This window comes from Myodes glareolus, chromosome 3 (assembly GCF_982192425.1).
Source record: "Myodes glareolus chromosome 3, mMyoGla1.1, whole genome shotgun sequence".
In the NCBI taxonomy this organism is placed as follows: Eukaryota; Metazoa; Chordata; class Mammalia; order Rodentia; family Cricetidae; genus Myodes; species Myodes glareolus.
The window spans coordinates 42,697,095-42,717,798 of NC_142028.1; the positions used below are offsets into that span (position 1 = coordinate 42,697,095).

A 20,704-nucleotide genomic window follows, 5' to 3' on the forward strand; every position below is an offset into this window, starting at 1 on the left:
TTAATATTCAAAGTCCTATCTTACTGGCAAACGCTTTCTCAAACTCTGAATGAAGAATGAATAACCCCGAGGAGGCTCTGACGCACTGACGGCAATCTTTCCCCTAAGCTCACTGTGAGGAAAGCCTCACTACCCTTTTTCCATTCCCACAGAAATCAGCTTAGACCTCTGCAACATACCATGTTTAAGTGTCATTCACCTGTCTGTCTCCTGGAGGGGAGACAGCTAGTTCTGAAGGCACTCGGTCCTTTTTGCCTCCGTGTCCTGGATATCCAGTGCTGTGTGTGGCAAGTGTGGTTTCTGAGTGTTGGTTGAAATGAGGAGTTGGGTTAACCTGAATGTTTTGCCATTCCTTGAGCATGCCATGCACTGTCATGCGTTTGCGCATGCCTCTTCCTTTCCTGGAAGCCCCTACTGTAGTTCTCTGCCAGCCCAGAAACCACCTGCTTGGATGATTACAGAAGCTACACCCTTTCTCACTGTAAGCCACTGCTGGGCCGGCCTCCTCCGTGTTCCATGGAACTACATTCACGCCTTCTCTTTCTTTCTTGCTAAACATAGGTTTCTAGAAGGCAGATGTCTTGGCTCTCTTTCATTAAAAAGGCAACATGCTAATATAATTTAGATGTTCAAGCACTTCTTACATTCCTAGCATGGCAGATAAGGGTCAGTGTCCTCTAGGAAGCCAGTCACATTTTCAGGAAAATGAACCTTTTGCTTAATATTTGCTCTTTTGCATTATGAAGGAAACATGCAAAAAAAATTATGAAGTTCTTACATTAGTCTTCCTCCTTGGAATAAGGATGTAAGAGAATCACATTTAGTATTCAGAATCTCTTGGGAGGGGAAACTTGGAGATGAGATACATCATTAACACTTAGAATAGCAATCCAGTCAGACGGAGCACCTGACGCCGCTAACCATGTTTTCACTAATATTCTCTCAAGGACTTCTTCCCAGTTGGTAGTTTAGAAAAATAACCACCAAAGACCTCGAGCCCAGCAAAGATGAAAACTAACGTCGCCCATACTTAAATGACTACAGCTCCATTGCTGGTTTCTACAAAATAGCTAAGGGATGAAGCAATGTGTAGGTTCCCCAGTGAATGGCAGTCTTTCATGGCTGTAGTAAAAATGTCTATGGCAGAGTTTCTTGTTCTTGAATCATTTGTGGGGCTTTTAGGTTTTAAGCCATTTTGTTGCCTTTTGTGGGCAGGAATTCTTGCACTGACCAGAACCAAATCTGTAATATGCCACTACGAGTTCTTATACACAGCAGCTTAAAACATGTTTAAAATTCTCCTAACATCAAACTTAATCACATTCAGACTTTTCAGGTTGGTTCTGAGGTGATTCATTACAGGGCTGTTCGAAGTTTGATTAAGGAAACAATTTCTGTCTCCTTTTGATTGCAACAATCCAATCCCTCCCTGACCCCGAAGCAACTATGGTCTATGTTTTTTTTCCCTCCCTGCATTTCTGAGCATCTCGAAACTTGAACAGTTTAATCCTGGTAAAAGAACTTCTAAATGTGCCACTGCATTTTCATGCTTCTTTGTAGCTTGCAACACTTTCCAAGAAAAAGAAAAGGTTCAATTTCAGAATCACTCACAGGGGAAGGGCTTTCTAAAGAGTGCTTCCAACTGCCAACTTGAAAACTGAAAAATAATGTAAGCAGGGCAGGGAACGGAACAGCTGAGAACGGACAGAGTCTAAAGTGAGTCCATGTTCAGTGAAATGTTAGTTCAATAGGACTAGCTCTACCCTGACCTAAGTTTACAAAAACTGAGTTTCTACTATGCTCAGCTGTGCACATGACAGTGAGGCATCCTCAGTACCATGAAATATTAAGCTTCTTTCTAAAAAAAAAAAAAAAAAAAAAAAAAAGGAAAGGAAAGCAAGGGAAAGGCAATTTAAAAAGTTAATCACAAAAGGCAAAACTGGATACAAAACAGAGCAAACAAACTCAAAACAAACGACTCAGCACCTAAGAGCAGGGCCAGCACTGGAGGATTAGGGCTTCACACCCTCACGCTGTGATCCACGGTGGAATAAATTTCCTAAGAGTCTTCTGTGTTCCTCATCAAGAAAGCCAGGGACTGGTGAGATGACCCAGGCTTTCCTCAGTGTCCCCTCCACCTGCCGTTCTCGCTGTGTTTCCTCGGCCCAGCTCACACCGTGGACATGGCTCACTGGCTCGTGAAGTGGGGCTTGAAGCCGCCTCTAAGTGAGTCACCCTCTGTGACCACTGGAGAACGGCAGGCTCAGCACTGCATGGGCAGGGATTTTCAGCGGAGCCTGAAGGGAAGGGCTGACTTGATTTTTTTTTCCCCCACCACAGAACGCTCAAAAACATAATAGTTTTGTTTCAGACATATTTTAAGAAGCTCCCCGGCAAGCTGGAGAAACCCAATTGTTCACATTAGGAGAGCATTCCCCCACAGAGCTTCCAAGATGACAGTGAGAAACAGTCATGCGGAAATGAGATGCAGGGTAGGTGCACTGCGGAGCTAGGTGGTCTCAGCAGTAGCGGTTCTGATAGCCTGGGCGTGAAGGACAGGAGAGCTCTGAAAAATGGCACGGGGGTCACGTCAGCTCCTGTATTTAAGTGTCTTGGATCAGCGTCTAAGATTTGCTTTTCTGCACCTAATGTAGAACAGCTGGTTTGACTGAGCCTCTTGATGCTACAGCTCTCCCAAGTGGGAGAAGAAAATGCTTGCTAGGGCCATGAAGTGTACCAGGCTCTCAGGGGCTGGAGGGACAGAGGCAGACAAAGCCATTGATGTACTCATGAGTCAGCTAGGTCCTGTAAAGCACCTGCTAGATGGCTCACAGCAGGGTGGGCAGTTAAAGAGCAAAGTGTTCCAATTAAAAGTTCATTAGTTTACTGATGTAGGTTATTATTCATTTTGGGTGGTTGCCAAGTTCAGGGGTACAGACAGCTCCCAACGAGGCCCCCCTTTCTTACTGGTCTTATATTATCTGTATTTTAGAGCATTTGAAAGAAAAGGACTTGAGGTCAATGCTGTCTTAGGGCACAGATGGGCAAAATTCAGGTAGAAAAGATATATAACGGAAAGCAGAATTACTTAAAAAATATTGCTCTCCAAACTGTCTCCAGGAAGTATTTATTGTAGGCCAGCTCTTCTCTAGTTATAAAGTACCTCAATAATAAGTCACCTGTGGATACGCCTTTCCACTTACCTATAGGGCAGGGCTGTCCTGGTACCTGCCGCTGTGCACAACACAGCCTCTTGCCCACAGTGCCGGTTAAGATGCCTTCAGAAACTTAAGACACCGAGCTCTCCCTGTTGGTGTGCGGCTACCCCAGCGAGACTGCTCACTATCCCTGGTTCAAGTTCTTGACCCTGAGCGTTACCTATGACTGCTGTGTTCCTAAGGCACCAGAGGTGTGGGTGTGGAAGACAATATGTTAAGTTTGGTGTATATCTGTATCTGCTACCTCTGGTCAGCTTCTGTGCTCCAAGGGGCAGGGTGGGAGCTGTGTGTCTGAGAGGACTGGACAGGCTTCCTAAGACTGGCAGCTTCTCTCGGGATGTGAAGTTTTAAAACCCTGGGTGAACACTTGAGAAGTCCCAGGGCTAAGACGCTGAGTCAAGTCCCAAAGGGCACAGCTTTATACACTGTGTTGTCGTTGTTGGTCAGGGCTTCGCTCAAGTAGTTTACATATTCAAATGGCACTCTTAGCAGCGCAGACCAGTGGCAGGGATGCAGAGGGCAAGGGCAGCAAAGGCAGGAACTGGGCCGGTGTGAGGACAAACGCTCCAACAGTTTCACTCGAACACTGCCTGCCTCTCCCTCCGGTCTGAGGGGTATGGCAGTGAGCGGAAAGTGTGCAGGTGTGGGGACCGGGTGTGGGGTCTGCCGCCTTTACCTGGTCCTTTAGTTCCGACAGCTGGCCAGAAAGATTGGTGACCAGCTTCATGGTGGACTCCAGCTTCTCCTGCAGGTTCCTCAGCTCGTTCTGTTCTCCTTCAGAATCGCTGCTGACCAGGGACATGGCTCTCATCCTGGGGAACCAATCAAGGTTTCTTTCCTGCGATCCGCATAGGAAAAGAGCCAGAGTTACTTCTAAGGTTAGAAACGGGAAGAGCCATCTTTCTGCGTCACCCTTCCCATGGACCCCCTCTCTCGTGAAGCTGTCTCTGCTTCATGAACAATAACGATTTGAGTACAGAGGCCAGAGGTTGAAGTCACGAGAGGATGAGGTCACGAGTCTTCCCCCTTTGCTCCCCTCTTTCCCCAGGTGTCATGTAGTACTTACTTGCCTGAAGGTCACTATGTAGACCAGGCTGTCCTTGAACTCACAAATGCTCAGATTATTATTTGGAGGAAAGGTGTCTCACTGCATGTGAGCTCACCAGCTTGGTTAGACGCCCTGGCCAGCAAGCCCTAGGGATTTCCACTTCTCTGGAATTACAGGGAAGTGCCCCACCACCTGACTTTTATGTGGGTTCTGTCACGTCCTCATGCTTGTGCAGTCAGTCCTTTACTGACCAACGTGACTCCCTAGAAAAGCTGTCATGAACACAACGGAACTCTTAGTTCCTACGAGAAGAAACTGCTGTAGAATTAAATATAAGCGGAAAGTAGGCTTCCAATTTAAGGTCCCAACTGCAACGATGGACACCACCACTATGGCTCCCGCCGTTGCCACTACCGTTCCTGTGCTGCAAATTATATGGCTGACAAGCTTTGCTTCAGTTTAGTGGAAAACATGCGCAGCAAACTTCAGTAATCTAAGTTACATGCATTCTGGGGCACTGAACAATTCACATTGCTGCATAGCCTATACCAGAAGGCTTCATTCTGCCCAACTGAAATCCCACCTCACTTAAACGCCCCTTGAAGCCACCACCTAGTTTCTGTATGTCTCTGGGCCTTTGACTGCTCTAGGTACCTCACACCATGCGGTATTCAAAGAGAATTTACACTACAAAGACAAAACCATCTACAATTGCTCTAAAAGCAAAACACATGTTAAATTCCCACCTGTTCTGGCATTTTAATGGACAGATGTATGAATTTGCCTGTTGATGGACTGAGATGAGGAACGGGTTCCTCCATCCATTTCCAGTTTGTGAGCTTATGGAAGACACCCCATGTCCTTTCCAGCTCGCGGTGGGTGACAGATGCTGCCCACTGTACACGGCAGGGCCATTTGGCCACTCGCCCCATCCAACGCAATCCTTTTGCTGTTGCAGCTTGTACATGTGAAGGGTCTTTCTCACCTCTGGTTAGCAGAGTGGGACTTTTCCTCCTCTCACCTCACTTCCTTCTGCCCATGATGCCTTTCTCCTCAACAGCGTGTCTCATACTCAGGTTCTGAGCAGAGGGGCAGGAATGAACAGCAAGAGCCAGGGGAACTGACTCATTTCGGATCTAGCCAGTGTCATTCTCACCTGGACCACTTTGATCTTATCAGTACACATTGCACACACCTTTCAAAACACCCCTGTAAGTAAGAACAATGTCCTGTTGTCGCTTTGAGCTACTACAGGCTCTCAGCATTTTTTGGGGAGTCAGTCTTTTCTGACATTGATTATTTTTGTCTCTGCTATAACTACCCTTGCCCACTTCCTCAGATAGCTATAGGCATTATGCAAAAGAAAAGGCGAAGCTGTATGCCAATAAAGCATTATTTACAAGGGCTGGCGGCTCACTGGGTTTGGACTTCGGACTTGCACTGGCCAACCTCTTTTGTGCATAATAGAGGGCATTAGTGTGCTTCTAATAAAAATCAATGCTCTGTGAGACCCCAGTCTAGCTGCGACCATTAGACCGTCTTCAGCTAAGGTGACCTTGCAGGAAAAGCCATGCAAGGCCCAGGTGCAAAATAAACAGAGGCAGCAAGCTGCACGCTAGTGCTTCTTTTATTTTGGGGGTGGGGGAGGCTCAAACTCACAATGTAGCTAAGGTGACCCTGAATTCATGATCCTCCTGCCTTGACCTCCTGACTGTTGATATAACAGGCATGTACCACCATGTCCACTTATGTCGCTCTGGGCAAGCATTCTCCTAGTTGCGCTACAGCCCCAGCTCAGTCACACCTTAAGGTACCAGGAAAATCCAGGCATTCAGTCCCAGGAGCTCAGTCCTCTCTAAGGTGAGGGCTGGGGCTGCGTCATGGAGTGACTAGACCACAGGAGGCAGTCAATGTTTGTGGGAGGATGGTGGGATCCTTCATGGACTCTACTCACAGGAGCTCAAATAGTAAATATGAAGTGCTTACAATTTTTCTTTTCTGCCGAAAGAGAAAAATGGCAGCGTCTATCCTGCTATACCCCATGATACACATGGATGCTGCTCTACACTCATTCTAATCAAGTTCTCAACTGAGTGACAGGTAAAAGACCAAGCCCAGAAAACACGCTGTTTCAAAGCCACTAGCTTAAAAACCAAGTATTTCGCTGCCAGTAATCAGTTTTCTACAGAAGAGCGCAGCAACCTGCTGCTGATGAGGGTCTATACATCCGTGGACATCATTCAGACATACAGCTCCACAACCCTACCAGGGCGCAGCTCACATTCAAGGGGTGCAGTGCTGAGGGAGAAACGAACCTCATGGTTCAGATGACAGCAGAATAGGGCTGGGGGGCAGTGAACTCTCTCTCATCAGTGCAAGTTAGCCTCTGTGCAGGGACAGAGGGATGTTGGGCCTTGACTGACAAAGTCATGAACCGCAAACTACAGAGGGATCCGACAGAAGTCCATCTTAGCCATCAAAGGCCCCAGACAACCAGGCTCGCTGCTATAGATTTTTGTAGAATGATTTCTAGAAGGAGAACAAAGATTCCAAATCCTACTGCCACTGTCAAGCTCTGAAGAACACATGGCTACACCATCAGCTGGAATGTGGCGGGGGTTACAGACCTCACCACCACAGATGTGAGCAACTGAAGCTCTGACTTGGGTGTAGGAGATGGGATTAAAACCCCTTTTCAAGTCAGATCTTGAGAAATAACTTGTATTTACAAATTGTATACCATTGTAACTGAGTATATAGGTGGGCATCTCATAGTTATTTGAGCTCAAGTAGGTATAAGCATTGAAAGTATTCTAAAAGTCTAACGAATTCAATGTGAACTGTACGAGCCTTTATTTCATAAGCTTGGCACTGATGATGATGCAGTGGCCACACAGACGTGGTCACTGTATCTGGACTCTGGAACCTCTTTAAAAGTAGACATGTTTGCCTTAGATACCTAAGTAGGGAGTGGGGCTTCCATGACCAGGTTCCTGCAATAGAAATGAGGAGAGCAGATGTCTAGCCAAGAAAGAGCAGGCTGTGCTGAGTCAAATGAGCAGTGGAGAGAAACACTGAGAACAGAAACCGCTGAGGAACAATCTTTGCACACTGTAAATCTGCATTGTTCTCATTGGTTAATAAAGAGCCCGCTATCCTATAGCTGGGCAGGAAGAGATGCAGCAGGAGAGCCAGGATAGGAGGATGCTGGGATGAGAGTCACAAGCTGGATGCGGAACAAGCAACATGGGAAGGTCTTAGATGAAGTAAACGAGCTTTGGGGCAACACATAGGTTAACAGAAAAGGGTTCATTTAAGTTGTAAGAGCTCGCTGGAGTCAAGCTTAAGCTACCAGCTGAGCACTTACAATTAATAATGTCTCTGTGTGGTTATTTGGGGGAACAGCTGGCAGGACAGGAAAGTCTGCCTACAGAACCCACTCCTAGTGCCCAGCTGGCGAGCATCCTCTGCACAGGAGGCCTAAAGGAGGCCAGCACCAGGCTCTGGAGGGAGCATGCATGCGGATGTCCTCAAAAGGACAGGGCACAGGTGTAATGGATCCCCAGCATGCTGGAGAAGGACATGAGAGCAGACAGGCAATGTAGCTTGGACTGCAGCAGTACAGTGGCACAAGGGAGGGTCTGGAGTAGGAAGGGAGACAGTGCCAAGTGTGAAGGGGGAAATGAAGGGAGAAGAGGAAAGGAGATGTGAGAGAAGAGACTCCACCCTGCCAGCTGTGGGCATGCCCAGTGAGTTGCCACAGGCTCACCTGTGATCAACTTATTATTGCTGTGCAAATAGATGCTCCAAAGCCAAACTGGTAGTGAGCTCATGGAAGGTCTCACTCTCGAATCCCCCGTGTGCTCATCTGCTTAGCAAACCTTCTATACAAGGAGAAGCCAGACTTTCAAAGAGTCCATGTAAATGAGGTGTTCAAAAGACTCCAGAAGATCCATGCTCAGGTGTGCACACAGCTTTGGGTTTAGGGAACGGCAACACATGACTGAACAATGACAGATTACAGTGAGATTGTGCTATGGCAAATTCCAACCTTCTGCAGCACATGTAATCTCCACCCCCTGCCAGCTCCAGCAGTGACTGCAGTGAAGGTCTTTGAGCACATGCAAAATGCACACTTTTTTCACATAAGAGTCCTTGGCTGAACTTTTACTTTTTTTTTCCTTCCCTGTGTCCCTGGGATATGAAGGCCCTGCTCAGGGAGTCCATAAAGCCACCCGCCCACGGAGATCATGTGTCTTTAAACCACGGCAAACTGAAAAAGTGCTGTGTAACATTCTTTTAGACTTGGGTACATCCATTACTACAAGGAAAGGCCATGCGTTAGCTGTGGCTAGTATGGCTACCATGGGCCATGGGTTCTAACCCTGGCATAGCCTTCTTTCTCCATGTTTTAGAAAGTCTTCTATGCAATGGCAGGGAAAAGGGTTTTCTGTAAACTTTCCTTGACTGCCTTCTTAAATTTGTAATATGAAACCCAGGTAGGGGAACCCCACGAAAACCCCAATCCATACAAGACAAGCTGGGTGGAAGAGATCTGAGCTCTGTGGTGGGCAGACCCTGTCCTGTTCGGCACTGAAAGGGACAGATCCACAAATGTGAAACCTTTGGAACCACCAGTATTTTAATTAATCACCTGGCTGTTAGGTCAAATCTCCAATTACGCAGTAGTTAAAATTAATTAGCAATTCTAGCCAGACTCTTTCTCAGTTTCCAGGTGGTTTTGCATGTGGCTCGGTAGGACAAGCTAGTTCTGGTGTAAGGTTCTCACCAAGAGGGCTCTGATCTACACAGAGAATCAATCTGAAAAGAAAATGTTGAGACTATTCCAATCACAGTCACAGCGGCCGGAAGCGCGCTCTCTCTCTCTCTCTCTTTGCACGCGCGTGCGCATGTGTGTGTGTGTGTGTGTGTGTGTATCTGGTGAATTTGAATCCTGCGACTTTCTATGTCACTACTAGCTTGCCATCCATAACTCCTGTCACCCACAGATCTCCAGCCAGAGTGTGAAGCCCGATACATCCAGGTTTGCAGACTCTCACCCTGAGGTCTACTCAGCATTCCATTGTCTTGGTTTTTCTTGCATTTCTCGAAAAACCATCTTTGACCAAGACTTTCAGTTTATAAATGGATTTACATTTTGGGGGATGTATGTATTTGGGGTGGTGGTGTCACACAGCATCTGCCACCCCGGCTCTGATATATTCCTCGTTGCTCTCCTGGCTCAGCTTGCTGCTTGGCATCTCACATGCCAATGCTATGAGGCACCGTCTGCCCTAGTCCTCCCACAATCCAGTCAGGCAGTTCCCATCGCAGCAAGCACTTCCTCTGTCAGAGAACACAGACTAACTGAAGCCGCGGCCGGAAGCAGGCTGACCACAAGTGCTAAAGCTCTGGCGAGTTCTTTTCTAGGTAGAGTTGGAAAAGTCCCTGTAGAGGCAAACACTGAAGTTTTAGACACGGGGGTGTCACTGACCAGCCACTTCAACATGTCCTTGACTGGAAAGAGGGAGAGTGTGCCCTGTGGGGGTGAGGAGCAGAGCCAGGGGGGAGGAAGAACAGAGGCGGGGTGCAGGAGGATGGACTGCCTGCTGCAGACGCTAATTGTTCTGAGAAGCAGGTGTTTTCTTCCCAGGTTCAAGCGAAGTTGCTGTTCTGAGAAAGACTCCAGAGAATCCATCGCCTCCTCAGAGGGAGCCTGCTCAGGTAGAGAAATCTGTTTACTGCCTAGACAAGGGAAGGTTACTTGCCAAACCCTTTGTTAGAAAGATTAGAACATGATGATGGGGGAGGGGTGAAGGGTAAGCCCATGGGTCCTGGAAGAGAGGACAAGTTCTAGAAAATAGAACTGTCGCTTTACTCCTGAGTAACCGCTGCGCTGGGAAGATTCTCGGTGCGGAGACTGTCTCCTAGCCCAGACGGTACCTGCATCTCTTTGTATTCTGCCATATAAGAAGCGTGACATGACTCAACGAGGGGGGGAATGAGGAGGCCAGGAAACAGGCTTGAGTTCAGTCTTCACCCCCTCAGAATGCCTAGAGAGGAGGGAGACTGAGGTCATGCTTCAGTCTGCCAAAGCAGACATGTAGGGTGCTCAGCAGACTTGGACTCAGTTGCCCCTTTGGTGAGTAAGGCTGGATCATCTACACTGAAGAAAACAATAACTATTCTTTAGACTCCATTTGCTCTTTACGCACGGTGCCTTTGAAATGTATACATTAAAAAACCCCTAAAAAGTATATTCCAACCTGGTGCTACAAAAATCAGTAGACGCTACAGGCTCAGCAGGGAGAGGCAGATGAGGCCCGGCGGGTTGTAGGGCCGCGAAGCTATTTTGTTGGGGTCCGTAGCTATAAACCACACATTTGTCTAAACACACTGGATGTGCGACACCAAGAGCGATCCTAAGGCAAACTCGGCCACTCACGACTGTGTCATAGTATCTGGAGGACAGCTGCAATACATTCAATCAGGAATCCACCTTTTCCACTGGGCTAACTAGAGGGAAGGAAGGGAGGGAAGGGCGGGAAGAGAGAGGGAGGAGGTGAGAAGGGATACACGGGAAAATGTGCGTCCTGCTCCATTTCTCTGTAAACCTAAAATTGCTCAAGAAAAATAAAGTTTGTCAACTGAAAGAAAACTGATCTTCTACCTGGAATTTCATTGCTACCCCAAGTAAGAATCCAGTTCGCCTAAACCACATCAACATTGCTCCTTCATAGTTTCTGGATACCTCTTCCACGGATTTGTGACTGTCTTGGCCTGGGTCAGAAGCCAGGTAGTTACGGGTGACTTTCTCTGTGCGCATAGGATGGACTGAGTTAGCTCATAGAGCTCATGGTTTCCTCCCTCCTCCTTCTCGCTCTCTCTCTCTCTCTCTCTCTCTCTCTCTCTCTCTCCTTCCTTTCTTAAAAAAAAAGAGATCACCAGCTATTATACTTGGTGACTGTCAGGATCAAATGGCTGTGAATGTGTCCCCTAAACTGGATGGCATTGTGCAAGTGCATTACAAATCAATAATATTATTTGTGTAAGCTGATGAAGCTCACTTATAGGTAAGGCTGTAACCTAGATATCAATTTGACACCTACCTAAATTACTTTCTTTCTGTGGGGTAAGGTTCCAGAGACCCCGTTTTCTCTTTTCTCAGGAGGGTTGTCCAAGCTGTTCACAAGTTCAAGTGTCAGTCTGGCTGGTTCTGAACTCGGAACGACAGTACCCAAACAGGCGCATTATATAACCTTCAGCTGGGCTGTGGTGACCTATTACCCTTCCTAGACTCAGTTAAGAGTTGTTCTTGGATGATAGAGCACAACAGAGACCAGCTCGTGCCAGCAGAGAGGACCGCACCCATTTCTGACGAAATTCCTCCCAACAGCCAGCTGCACAATCGACCTTTCAAGTCACTCTGGGGCCACAGGTGAAGTGCTCCCTGGGCACCCATGGGACTGGAGGAAGGCAGAGTTCACCACTGAGAGTGACACTTCTGGATCCTGGGTCCTGGGTACCTGGGGTTGCCACGCTGGGCAAACCAGAGGTCAGAGAGGAGAGGGAGGGGGATGGCTGCCTGTGCCAGGCAAGGCAGGGCAGGTCCTTTTGAGACTCAGTAAGAAACAATCTGGCAAAAATCACCCTTTTCCTGAATACAGCATCCAAGCTGGCGTCTGACAAGCTACTCAGGCAGCTTCCCTTGCATTTTCCACTTGCTGAGAACTGGCCAGAACATTCCTCTAGTTGTATATAGAGATCTTGGCAATCTTCACTGGTTTTCTGATTCTTTCAAGAGTTGATGAGTTTTCAGTGTTGACACAGTTAACGAAATCCAGTGTTTTCCTGTTTGTTTTATGCCTGATTTCATAACTACCTTCCTAAAATCTTTTGCTTTGTTTCAGGGGAAAGCACTTCCATCACCTTTGGACAGACACAAAGATACATAGCTGGGCGTGGTGGTGCAGCCCTCAATCTTGGCACTTGGGAAGCAGAGGCAGGCAGGTCTCTGTGCATTTAAGGAGAGCCCCGAGTCACATAATGAGTTCTGGGACGGCTAGGGTTACACAGTGAGATCCTGTCTCAACGTGCGTGCGCTCGCTAATAGTTGCTTCATTGCCATGGTGTTCCTTCTGAGCTCTTTCAACTGGGTTTACAGACCAGAAAACTCAAGACTTGAGTTTTGTTCAGGGTGCTCACTTTGTACATAGATACTCTGGGGGCAGGTTAGGAACGTGCTGCCATTACTGCCCACGGGGTTCTTAAGGAATTGAAGAGCTGGCCTGCAGCTACCGACCCAAAAGTGGTTCGCAAGGATGGTGCCACATCTGAAGAACGCATGCCAGAGCTCACCTATCAGATGCCTATTCCCAGTCTCCAGAGAGTCACAAGCTTGGTCATACAGGTCATCTCTGATGCCACTTTGAACGTTGCTATGGAGTTTCAGAGCTAACAAGGCTACAAGACACCCCCCCCCACCATGCCTACCCCTGCCTGGGCCACTGCCAATTTTTTCTTCTTTATGGAACAGACACTAAAGGGAAGGTCTGTGAAGGTGACAACTCAAAGTCCTGACCGCCTATATGACCTCTGCCTACTAAGGTCCTTCCACCTTTCCCGTGTTCTCTGCAGGCATTCTAGACAGCGTCACTCAAAAAGACGGTCTCAAAGATTTTCAAGGTATGTACGAGATAAACAAAGTCCGTTTACAGGATTTTTCAGGTTGAGGTTTATACCTCTTTATAGACTTTTTTATTTTTTATTTTTTTAATGGCTCCACACCCGTGGTAGCAATCTGATAGTACTGCCTGGTTCTAGCAGACAAAGTCAGTACTTAGAATCAGCAGGAGGGAATGCGAGACTTCAGGGAAAGGATGCAGTTAGGATGAGTGGCAGCCCAGTGCACTGTGCGGTGGAGGAAGAAACAGGAGGGTAGCTGCGTGTATTTCTGTGAGTTTATTAGATCTGTCTTACTGGGGGACTGCGTATGTGTGAATACTTACTGTAGGCATATAAGCATGTGCTTTCCACAGCTCTATCAAACCTTTGCTGACACAGTCCTCACATGCTGCTGCCTGGAATACCAGAGTTTCAGTCAGGTGCCCCCGGCTCCCCGTCTATGCTCTCCTTCAGCATTTCATATCCTTTAGGGCAGATGCTGGTTCCTGCTCTGCTTGTTGTCAGAGACCACGTAGCATACGGACTTTATCCAGAGCACGCTGGAGCTGCACACAGAACTGCAGGCCGGATGCCACGTGCTTCCCAACACACGGAAAGGTGTCCATGGAGCACAGGAAGAAGGCGGTGGCCCCACCTCCTCTCCGCCAGAGGACAGACGTGTTATGAAGTTAGGTGGGGAAACTTAAGCTCAGCAAGTGCTTTGTGCAGCTGCCACCAACAGGAACCCAAGCTTGAGCGCGGAGGGTGGGGTGAGAGCCTGGCTGGCTGGCTGGGAGGCACTGAATGGTGCTGACACACAGTTTCCAGCCACGGAGAAGTCAGCGCCAAATCCCTCTCCACTTCTCTTTCACCCTGATATTCTTGAACTTGGCCATGGTGTCAGCTAACTCCAGGAGGCATTCTGGGAATCGTATTTAGAGGGCAGCACAAGCTGTCACTTCACTTATGGCACCTAAGGGCTTTGGACCAATGCTTATGGACTCCCGGGCTAGGCACGAAGCTGTTGCTATGGCACTGGGGATACCGAATCATTGATATTGGTGCCCCAGGAATTTATCACGACACTCCCTTCCTCCAAGCGTCCTCCCTTGGTTTCCAGAATCAAAGTCCAAACCCGTTACTGTATGCCTGAATGGAGCAATAGGGTGTCAACGTCACGTTAGCAATGCCAGGACAAAGCAGAGCTGGTGAGAACTCGGGCAGACAAGCCAGGGTGGGGCTGGCTGCACCCTGGCAGCCTCTGCCCCCTCAGCTGTGCACTCTACATGGCTAGCAGGGGCTCCAATATTAAGGCACTTTAATTCTAATTTCCCTAAGGGAGTCTTTTCTGGATGGCTCTGACATTTTATGTGTTTCCTTATGCTGGGCAGCCCTTTCTCCAGACATCCAGAGCCTTGATCTTATCGAGCTATGACACACAGAGTCTCCATGCCAGCCCTTGGACTACCCTTGGCAGAACGCTACTGTCCCTGCACTAAGTGCCCGCCTGCAAATAATGAGTACCACGCTCTCTCAGGTCAAGCAAAGTGCGAGACTTGGGTCAGTTCTGCTTTACAACAGAAGGGAATGACACACAGGCAGAGGCGTGCGCACTTCCCATGCTGATCTTTTAACCTTGCTAGCAGTTGCTTTCTGACTGTTTACTTCCTGTGTCTTCTTATCAACTACAGACAAACAAGCTGGGGCCAGCTCTCCTGCTTTCCAGTTACTTCGCACACTTTGCTAATACAATTTATTTGCTTGGAACATTCATGAAGTAGACCTTTTTCGGGGGTGGAGGGAGGGAGAAAGAAAGAAAGGAAGGAAGGAAGGAAGGAAGGAAGGAAGGAAGGAAGGAAGGAAGGAAAGAAAGAAAGAAAGAAAGAAAGAAAGAAAGAGAAAGAAAAGAAAGAAAAGAAAGAAAAAAAGATTTTCACCTTGCTTTTTGGAGGCAAATTGCATTAGGATTTTTAAGGGAAGCATTTCCCAAGAATTCAAAGCTCCTGGCCCCTCCCTTGCTGGGCATGAGGCTCCTTTACCTGAGAGGGGATTACAGGAGAAGAGTCCACAGCTGTGAGAAAGAGTCAGCGTGGGGCTTAAGGGAAGCCAGATCAGACATTCTCCTGTTTAATTGTCACTGAGTGAAGCTCCTGGGCTTGAGTCACCTGGGTGTGGAAGCTGGTCTGCCTGGTGGTTCTGATGATTCCTCTAGCCTCCTGTCCTTAGACTCCCCCCTCTCTCTCCCACCAGATCTGGCCACCAGGGACTATTCTTCTGTGTCAGGTGTAAGTGAGGGGAGAGGTGTTTAGCATGTATTATGAATGAATATATCCTCTCAGAGAGCTGTATACTCTCTGCCCCACCTTTTGTCATCTCTACACTAGCCCTTGAGGGGGTCACCTGGGAGCCATGCTGGCTGTCCACAGCTTTGAGAATTAAACCCCATCTAACCACAAAGTTCTAGGCCTGCTGATTTATGCATTAGCCAGCCAGCATCACCTAAGAGATCCTCTTTCAGGCTCTCTTCCCTATCTCCCACGGGGCTTTTTCTGCCTGTTTTAAAAATGATTAATTCCATATGTTAGGGAGATGAGACAGCCGGATGACAAAGGCAGCAGGCTCCTGACCCAGAGGGCTGTGTGCAGGTGTACCCACACTTCTACCTGCAAGTGTAGCCCGGATGTGTGGGTTGGGGCCACCTGAGGCTCAACTGTGGCTCAGCATCTCTGGTCCAGTTGTGCGGGCCTGCAGAGGCTGATTTAGCTGTATGAGCCTTAGGTTCCCACCTGTCAACTGTTTACATCAAGATGCTGCATATAGAGTGTGCGTCTTATACATGCTGATTAATGACAACCTAGGACAGGCAGTGGTTATCCAATCAGCCCTGCTTCTGCCATGACCGAGCATCATTCTGGCAGCAGCCTCAGGGTACGCCAGCCATTTAAGTCACCTGGGGACACACATTCAGTTCAGCCACTCTGGGCCCTGGATGACCATGCTATGTATCATGAATGAGAGAAGCACTCAGAACAGTCTGGGGTACTCTATTCAGTCACCCCACTTTTATTCAATTCACTCAGAAATACTTCTGAAAAAAAAAAAACCCACAAAAAACCCCCTAAGACTACAAGGTAGAATTTCAAGACACATAAGTGAAAACCTATGTTTAGTTAGCAAAACAAATCCAATTATTTTTAAAAAGCATTTACCATTTAAATGTTTCTTGTGCTTCTAACATTCAAGAACAATTCAGGCTTCTATCTTGAGTAGAGTAGAAAAGTGGGCTACTGCGTCTTCCTGGGAATCACATGTTTTACCTCTCACCTGTAATGCCCCCATTTATGTAGTACTTAAATCCTCCTGGGCAGAGAGTTCAGAGTGGATTCCTACCCAATAGCACCGCCTTTTAACTTATCATCTATAGAGAAGCACGAACCCTCAGTCCAGCGGGCGTAGAACAAAGCAGCTGGTGTAACAATTAGACAAAAGGGCAGGTAGCACGTACATGACCGTGGAAATGCACGTGCGGACCAAGAATAACCAAACTCCTTAACCTACCACCACGACTGCAGTTCCTATGAGACAAGGCAACTTATTTATTGATTTTTCTCCCCATCTGGGCAGCCAGGGGCTATGTGAGGTCACTCTGTAGTCAGCTTGCCTGGAAACGGAGGTAACAAAGGCAACATCCTTTCTATCTATTAAGCTGCATCTGCATCATAGTGGGCAGGGAGCAGAAGAAAGGCGGTTTCTCCAACATTTGGATTCACGGGACCACTTACCAACACGGGCTGCAACCAAGGGTCAGGTCTACTAGGGAACCGACAGCAATCCCAGAACCCCTAGACCATTCTCTGCATCAACAGAAGCCCCACTGTCACGGAGAAGGGGAAGACACAGGGGTTTTTCCGCATAGGATGATGTTAAAATCAAGATGGCTTAGTGGCAATGAGTCAGCAGCCAAGCGTCTCCACAGGGATGGAACTGTGAGAACGCTCCTGGCAGCTCTTCTGTCTGTCACCTCGTGGCCCTCTGTTTGCTGCCTTCTGTACTTAGGCCTGCCCGCCAGCTGTTGCCCTCCACACCCTCCTGCCACCCTTCTGGCCTTATCTGTCCGGTCACAGATGGATGTGCGAGGTGGCATCAGTGGATTTATACACCAGATGCTCAATGGGCCCGGGAGGTCCAATGGCTTGTGGGGGATTGCATGCCTATGAAGAAGAGACTTGGCACTCAAACCAGGATCTTCTGTCCCCAAACTTGGGGGGGGATGGGCTTTGTGGGAAAAGCACTAATGAAGTGAGACAGGGGATGACCAAAAGGAGGGAGGCGAGGACCTATGTTATGTTATGCTTGAGTGAAATTTAACATGTGGGTGAATGGGTGGGAATTTATCATCTGCAAGACAGAGTTTTTTTCTTTTCCCTGTAGGGATACAAGAAGTGCACAACTGCTCTTGATGGACAGGAAAAATCTTGTTACCTTGACTGTGGACTGTTTCCTGACTGAACTAGGAAAGGTGAGAGAGCTGACCTAGTGAGCCTGTCTCATGGGGGGATTGTTTGTTTTGAGAAAAGGTCTCAGGTAGCCCAAGCTGGCCCCAAATTCCTGAAATCTTGTCTCCACATCTTGAATGTTTGGATTACAGGTATGAGCCACCAAACACCTGGCTGCCACATTTACATGCAGGGTGGCCATACCGAAGAGAGACGTGTGCCATTGGGATATAAATCAGGCAAAGGGGTCCTATGCTCGTACCAGACAACCTCCTCATCCTACCCAACCATGTTCACTCATGGCTGCTCAACTCTCATTCTCTCTAAATCATACCCCACTAACCAGATGGTAGCTTTGGGAGACAAGGCCCATTTTCTAGGTCCGTCGCCTCTGTCTGCAAGGTGCTGTCCTTGAGGTACCAGAAGTTCTTTTACGTCCTGAATGGCCACCTGAGACTTTCCACTCGGTCTCCCGCATGGCCCTTTAGCAGATGGCACTAAGATCTGCTAGAAGCTCTGGAATCCTAACCAATAGGTTAACGGAGAGCTGGGGAAGAGTTAAACATCACCTCCCCCTGTCAGGCAAGTGGTATCCTTCCTGATGACCACATAGCACTAAAGAGCCTTTTTTAAAGACAACACAGTGTACAGAAGGGGTGAGCCCTACCAGGCTCACCTTCCACCTCTGACAGCAGCCCCCTTCCTGTCCTTAACTCTGCAGTAATGACAGTCCCCAAGGGTTGTCGCATCTCACAGCCTGGTTTCCTGCCCAGAATCAGTGAGTAGGAGGCTTGCCTCAGCGGAGATGTTTTGGAGGCCTCTCCTCCTGACTGTAGACGCTTCCACATAGCATGAGCTCATGGGTTACAACATAGGCATGTGACGGCTCCACTACAGTTCCGACGGCCCAGGAGACTGACACCCCTGACTGGGGAAGCTGCGCACTCTCAGATCCTGTCCTGCTATGTCTAACTCTCCATGTCGGGGAGATTCATGTGGCAAACAAGTGGAATCACCAAACAGCACTGGCAAAAGGCTTTGGCTGGTGGCTCTAATACTCTTCAGTGCCATTTTTAGAGCATAAAGCAACAGATTTCCCAGCAGTGCTGATGTTCAGAGTTAAGAACCCTTTGAGACCCTAGATTTCTGACAAGACGTCTTAGCCAATCAAAGCATGGCACAGACAGGAAGCATAATGAATGCCCAGGTCCCCAGAGCATTACATGTAGAGGACTCTGACCAGGCTGTGTGGCAGGCATGGGGTCACTCTGGGATTTAATCCCAGTCAAGTGACGCTCACAAGACTTCGTGAAGTCTCCACGATTGAGACGGAAGCCCCAAAGGGCCCCGGATTTTTCTATGACCATAATGTAAGGGGATTAACAGAATGCTTCACAATCAGCCCTGGAAAAATGTCAAGCAAGGACACCGACAGCCACTAAACAGAGCAGTCCAGGTCACCATGCATGCACGTGGCAGTGTGCAGGCTGATAAAACATGGGCCGATTTGCCAGTGTCAACCACTGAAGGAAGAGAATCAGAGGGCTGATGACCTACTAAAGTGTCCTGACCCTGTGGAACAGGCTCTGACTCTTGTCCCCACCGACTAGGTCTCACCAGCACCCTGTCAGCTGCCTCCCATCAAAGTGCCACGGAAGGGGAACCCACCTCAGCACCTTCTAAGCTAGGTGTGGGCAGGCATCGACTCCAGCCCACTTTTATCCACATTTATCCTGGTCCTGGTATCAGTGAAGTGCCACCTAAAAGCTTATGTGGTAAGGGCTTGGTCCCCAGCTGCAATATCTAATCATTGAGAAGCGACTGTATTAGAAGCACTGTCTTAATCAATGGATCAATCCTTTGGATGGCATCTTTAAAGGTGGAAGAAACTTCCAGAAGTAGGGCCTAACTGGAAAACGTAGGTCATTGGGAATTTGACTATATTTTTTGGTCTCTCTCCAACTCTCTCAGGTGTGTGTTTGCCCATGTGCACTCCGCTGGGCATGTACACAAGGAGGCTGAAGGTTGTTGTCACTGGGTGTTGTCATGGTTGGCTCTGTCCACTTTGGCACAGCTGGGAGGCACCTGAGTAGGAAGTCTCAGTTGAGGAACTGCTCAGGTCCAGTTGGCGATGGACACGTCTACGGGGTATAGGAGGCCCCAGTCTACTGTGTGCAGCACCAGTTTCTGGGCTTGTAGTTCTGGGCTGTAAGAAAGTTAGTTAGGTAGAAGCCTGTGAGGAAAGCAGCAAGCTGCATTTCTCTCCGGTTTCTGTTTCAAGTTCTTGCTTGAGTTCCTGCCCTAAATTTTCTCACTAATGGACAGATTTGAAAGCGTAAGTCAAGCAGGCCCTTTGCTGTTGGTCAGTGTTGTAGCACAGACACAGAAAGGGAATGAGAACACTTGTTCCCCTCTACTGCTTCTCCCATCAGCTTTTGAGCCGGCGTCTCTCACTGACCCTGCTCCTCATCCCTTGTCCAGTTCATTTAGCAAGCAGGCTCCAGGGATGTGCCTGTCTCTGCGCCCCCAGCTCTGGGATTACAGGCATGTAACACCAAGCCTGGCTTCTAACGTGGGTGTTGGGATCTGAACTTGGGTCCTCATGTGTGTACAGGAAGTGCTCTGTTTACTGACGCCTTCCCGGCCCAGAATTGGCCTTTAAAGGATGGTATCTCTTTCTGTTCCCTGGCCTCCATGAGGTGAATAACTGTGCTCTCCCATTTCCTTCCCACACAATGTTCTGCTTCACCACAACTCAGGAACAAGAGAGCCAGCTAACCATGGACCAGAACATCTGACACGGAGCCCAAACCAACCGCTCCTCTTTCAGTTGTTTACCAGGCGTCTGTCACTATGATGGAAGAACAGACCACACAACCCTCACCCCTGACGGTGCGTCCTTTTCTGCAGTCTCTCTGTGTGTGCATGTGTCTGGGTGCACTCACCCATGTGTGCATGTATACAGGCCAGAGGTTGGCATCAAGTGCCTTCTACTGCCCTCCAGCCTTTTTTTAAAAAAGCTTTCCTTTTCTTCTTCTTCTTCTTCTTCTTTTTTTTTTTATGTGCGTCAGTGCTTTGCCTGCATGTCTGTGTGAGCACCTACCTGGTACTCAGAGACCAGAAGTGGACACTGGATCCCCTGGTACTGGAGTTATAGGCAAAAGTAGCAAGTATTCTCAACTACAGATCTGTCTCTTCAGTCTCTTATACCTTACTCTAAAACATACATTTACCATGTATTTAGTTAGTAGTGTGCGCACATGGCATGTGAATCAGTT

At 48.2% G+C, this 20,704-nt stretch overlaps 1 protein-coding gene and 1 long non-coding RNA gene across 2 annotated transcripts in view; one reads left to right on the forward strand and one right to left on the reverse strand.

Annotated features, from left to right (window-relative positions):
- Itpr1 (inositol 1,4,5-trisphosphate receptor type 1) overlaps nucleotides 1-20,704 on the reverse strand; it is a 337,447-nt gene that overhangs the window by 4,604 nt on the left and 312,139 nt on the right. Inside the window, exon 61 of the mRNA XM_087904450.1 lies at nucleotides 3,895-4,056. Coding sequence (XP_087760576.1) covers nucleotides 3,895-4,056 — 162 coding nt within the window. The remainder of the gene's footprint in view (nucleotides 1-3,894; nucleotides 4,057-20,704) is intronic.
- Nucleotides 12,024-20,431, forward strand: LOC146895227 (uncharacterized). The gene is made up of 3 exons (XR_015000967.2): nucleotides 12,024-12,951; nucleotides 17,362-17,449; nucleotides 20,186-20,431. It is a non-coding gene; the product is annotated as an uncharacterized LOC146895227 (long non-coding RNA).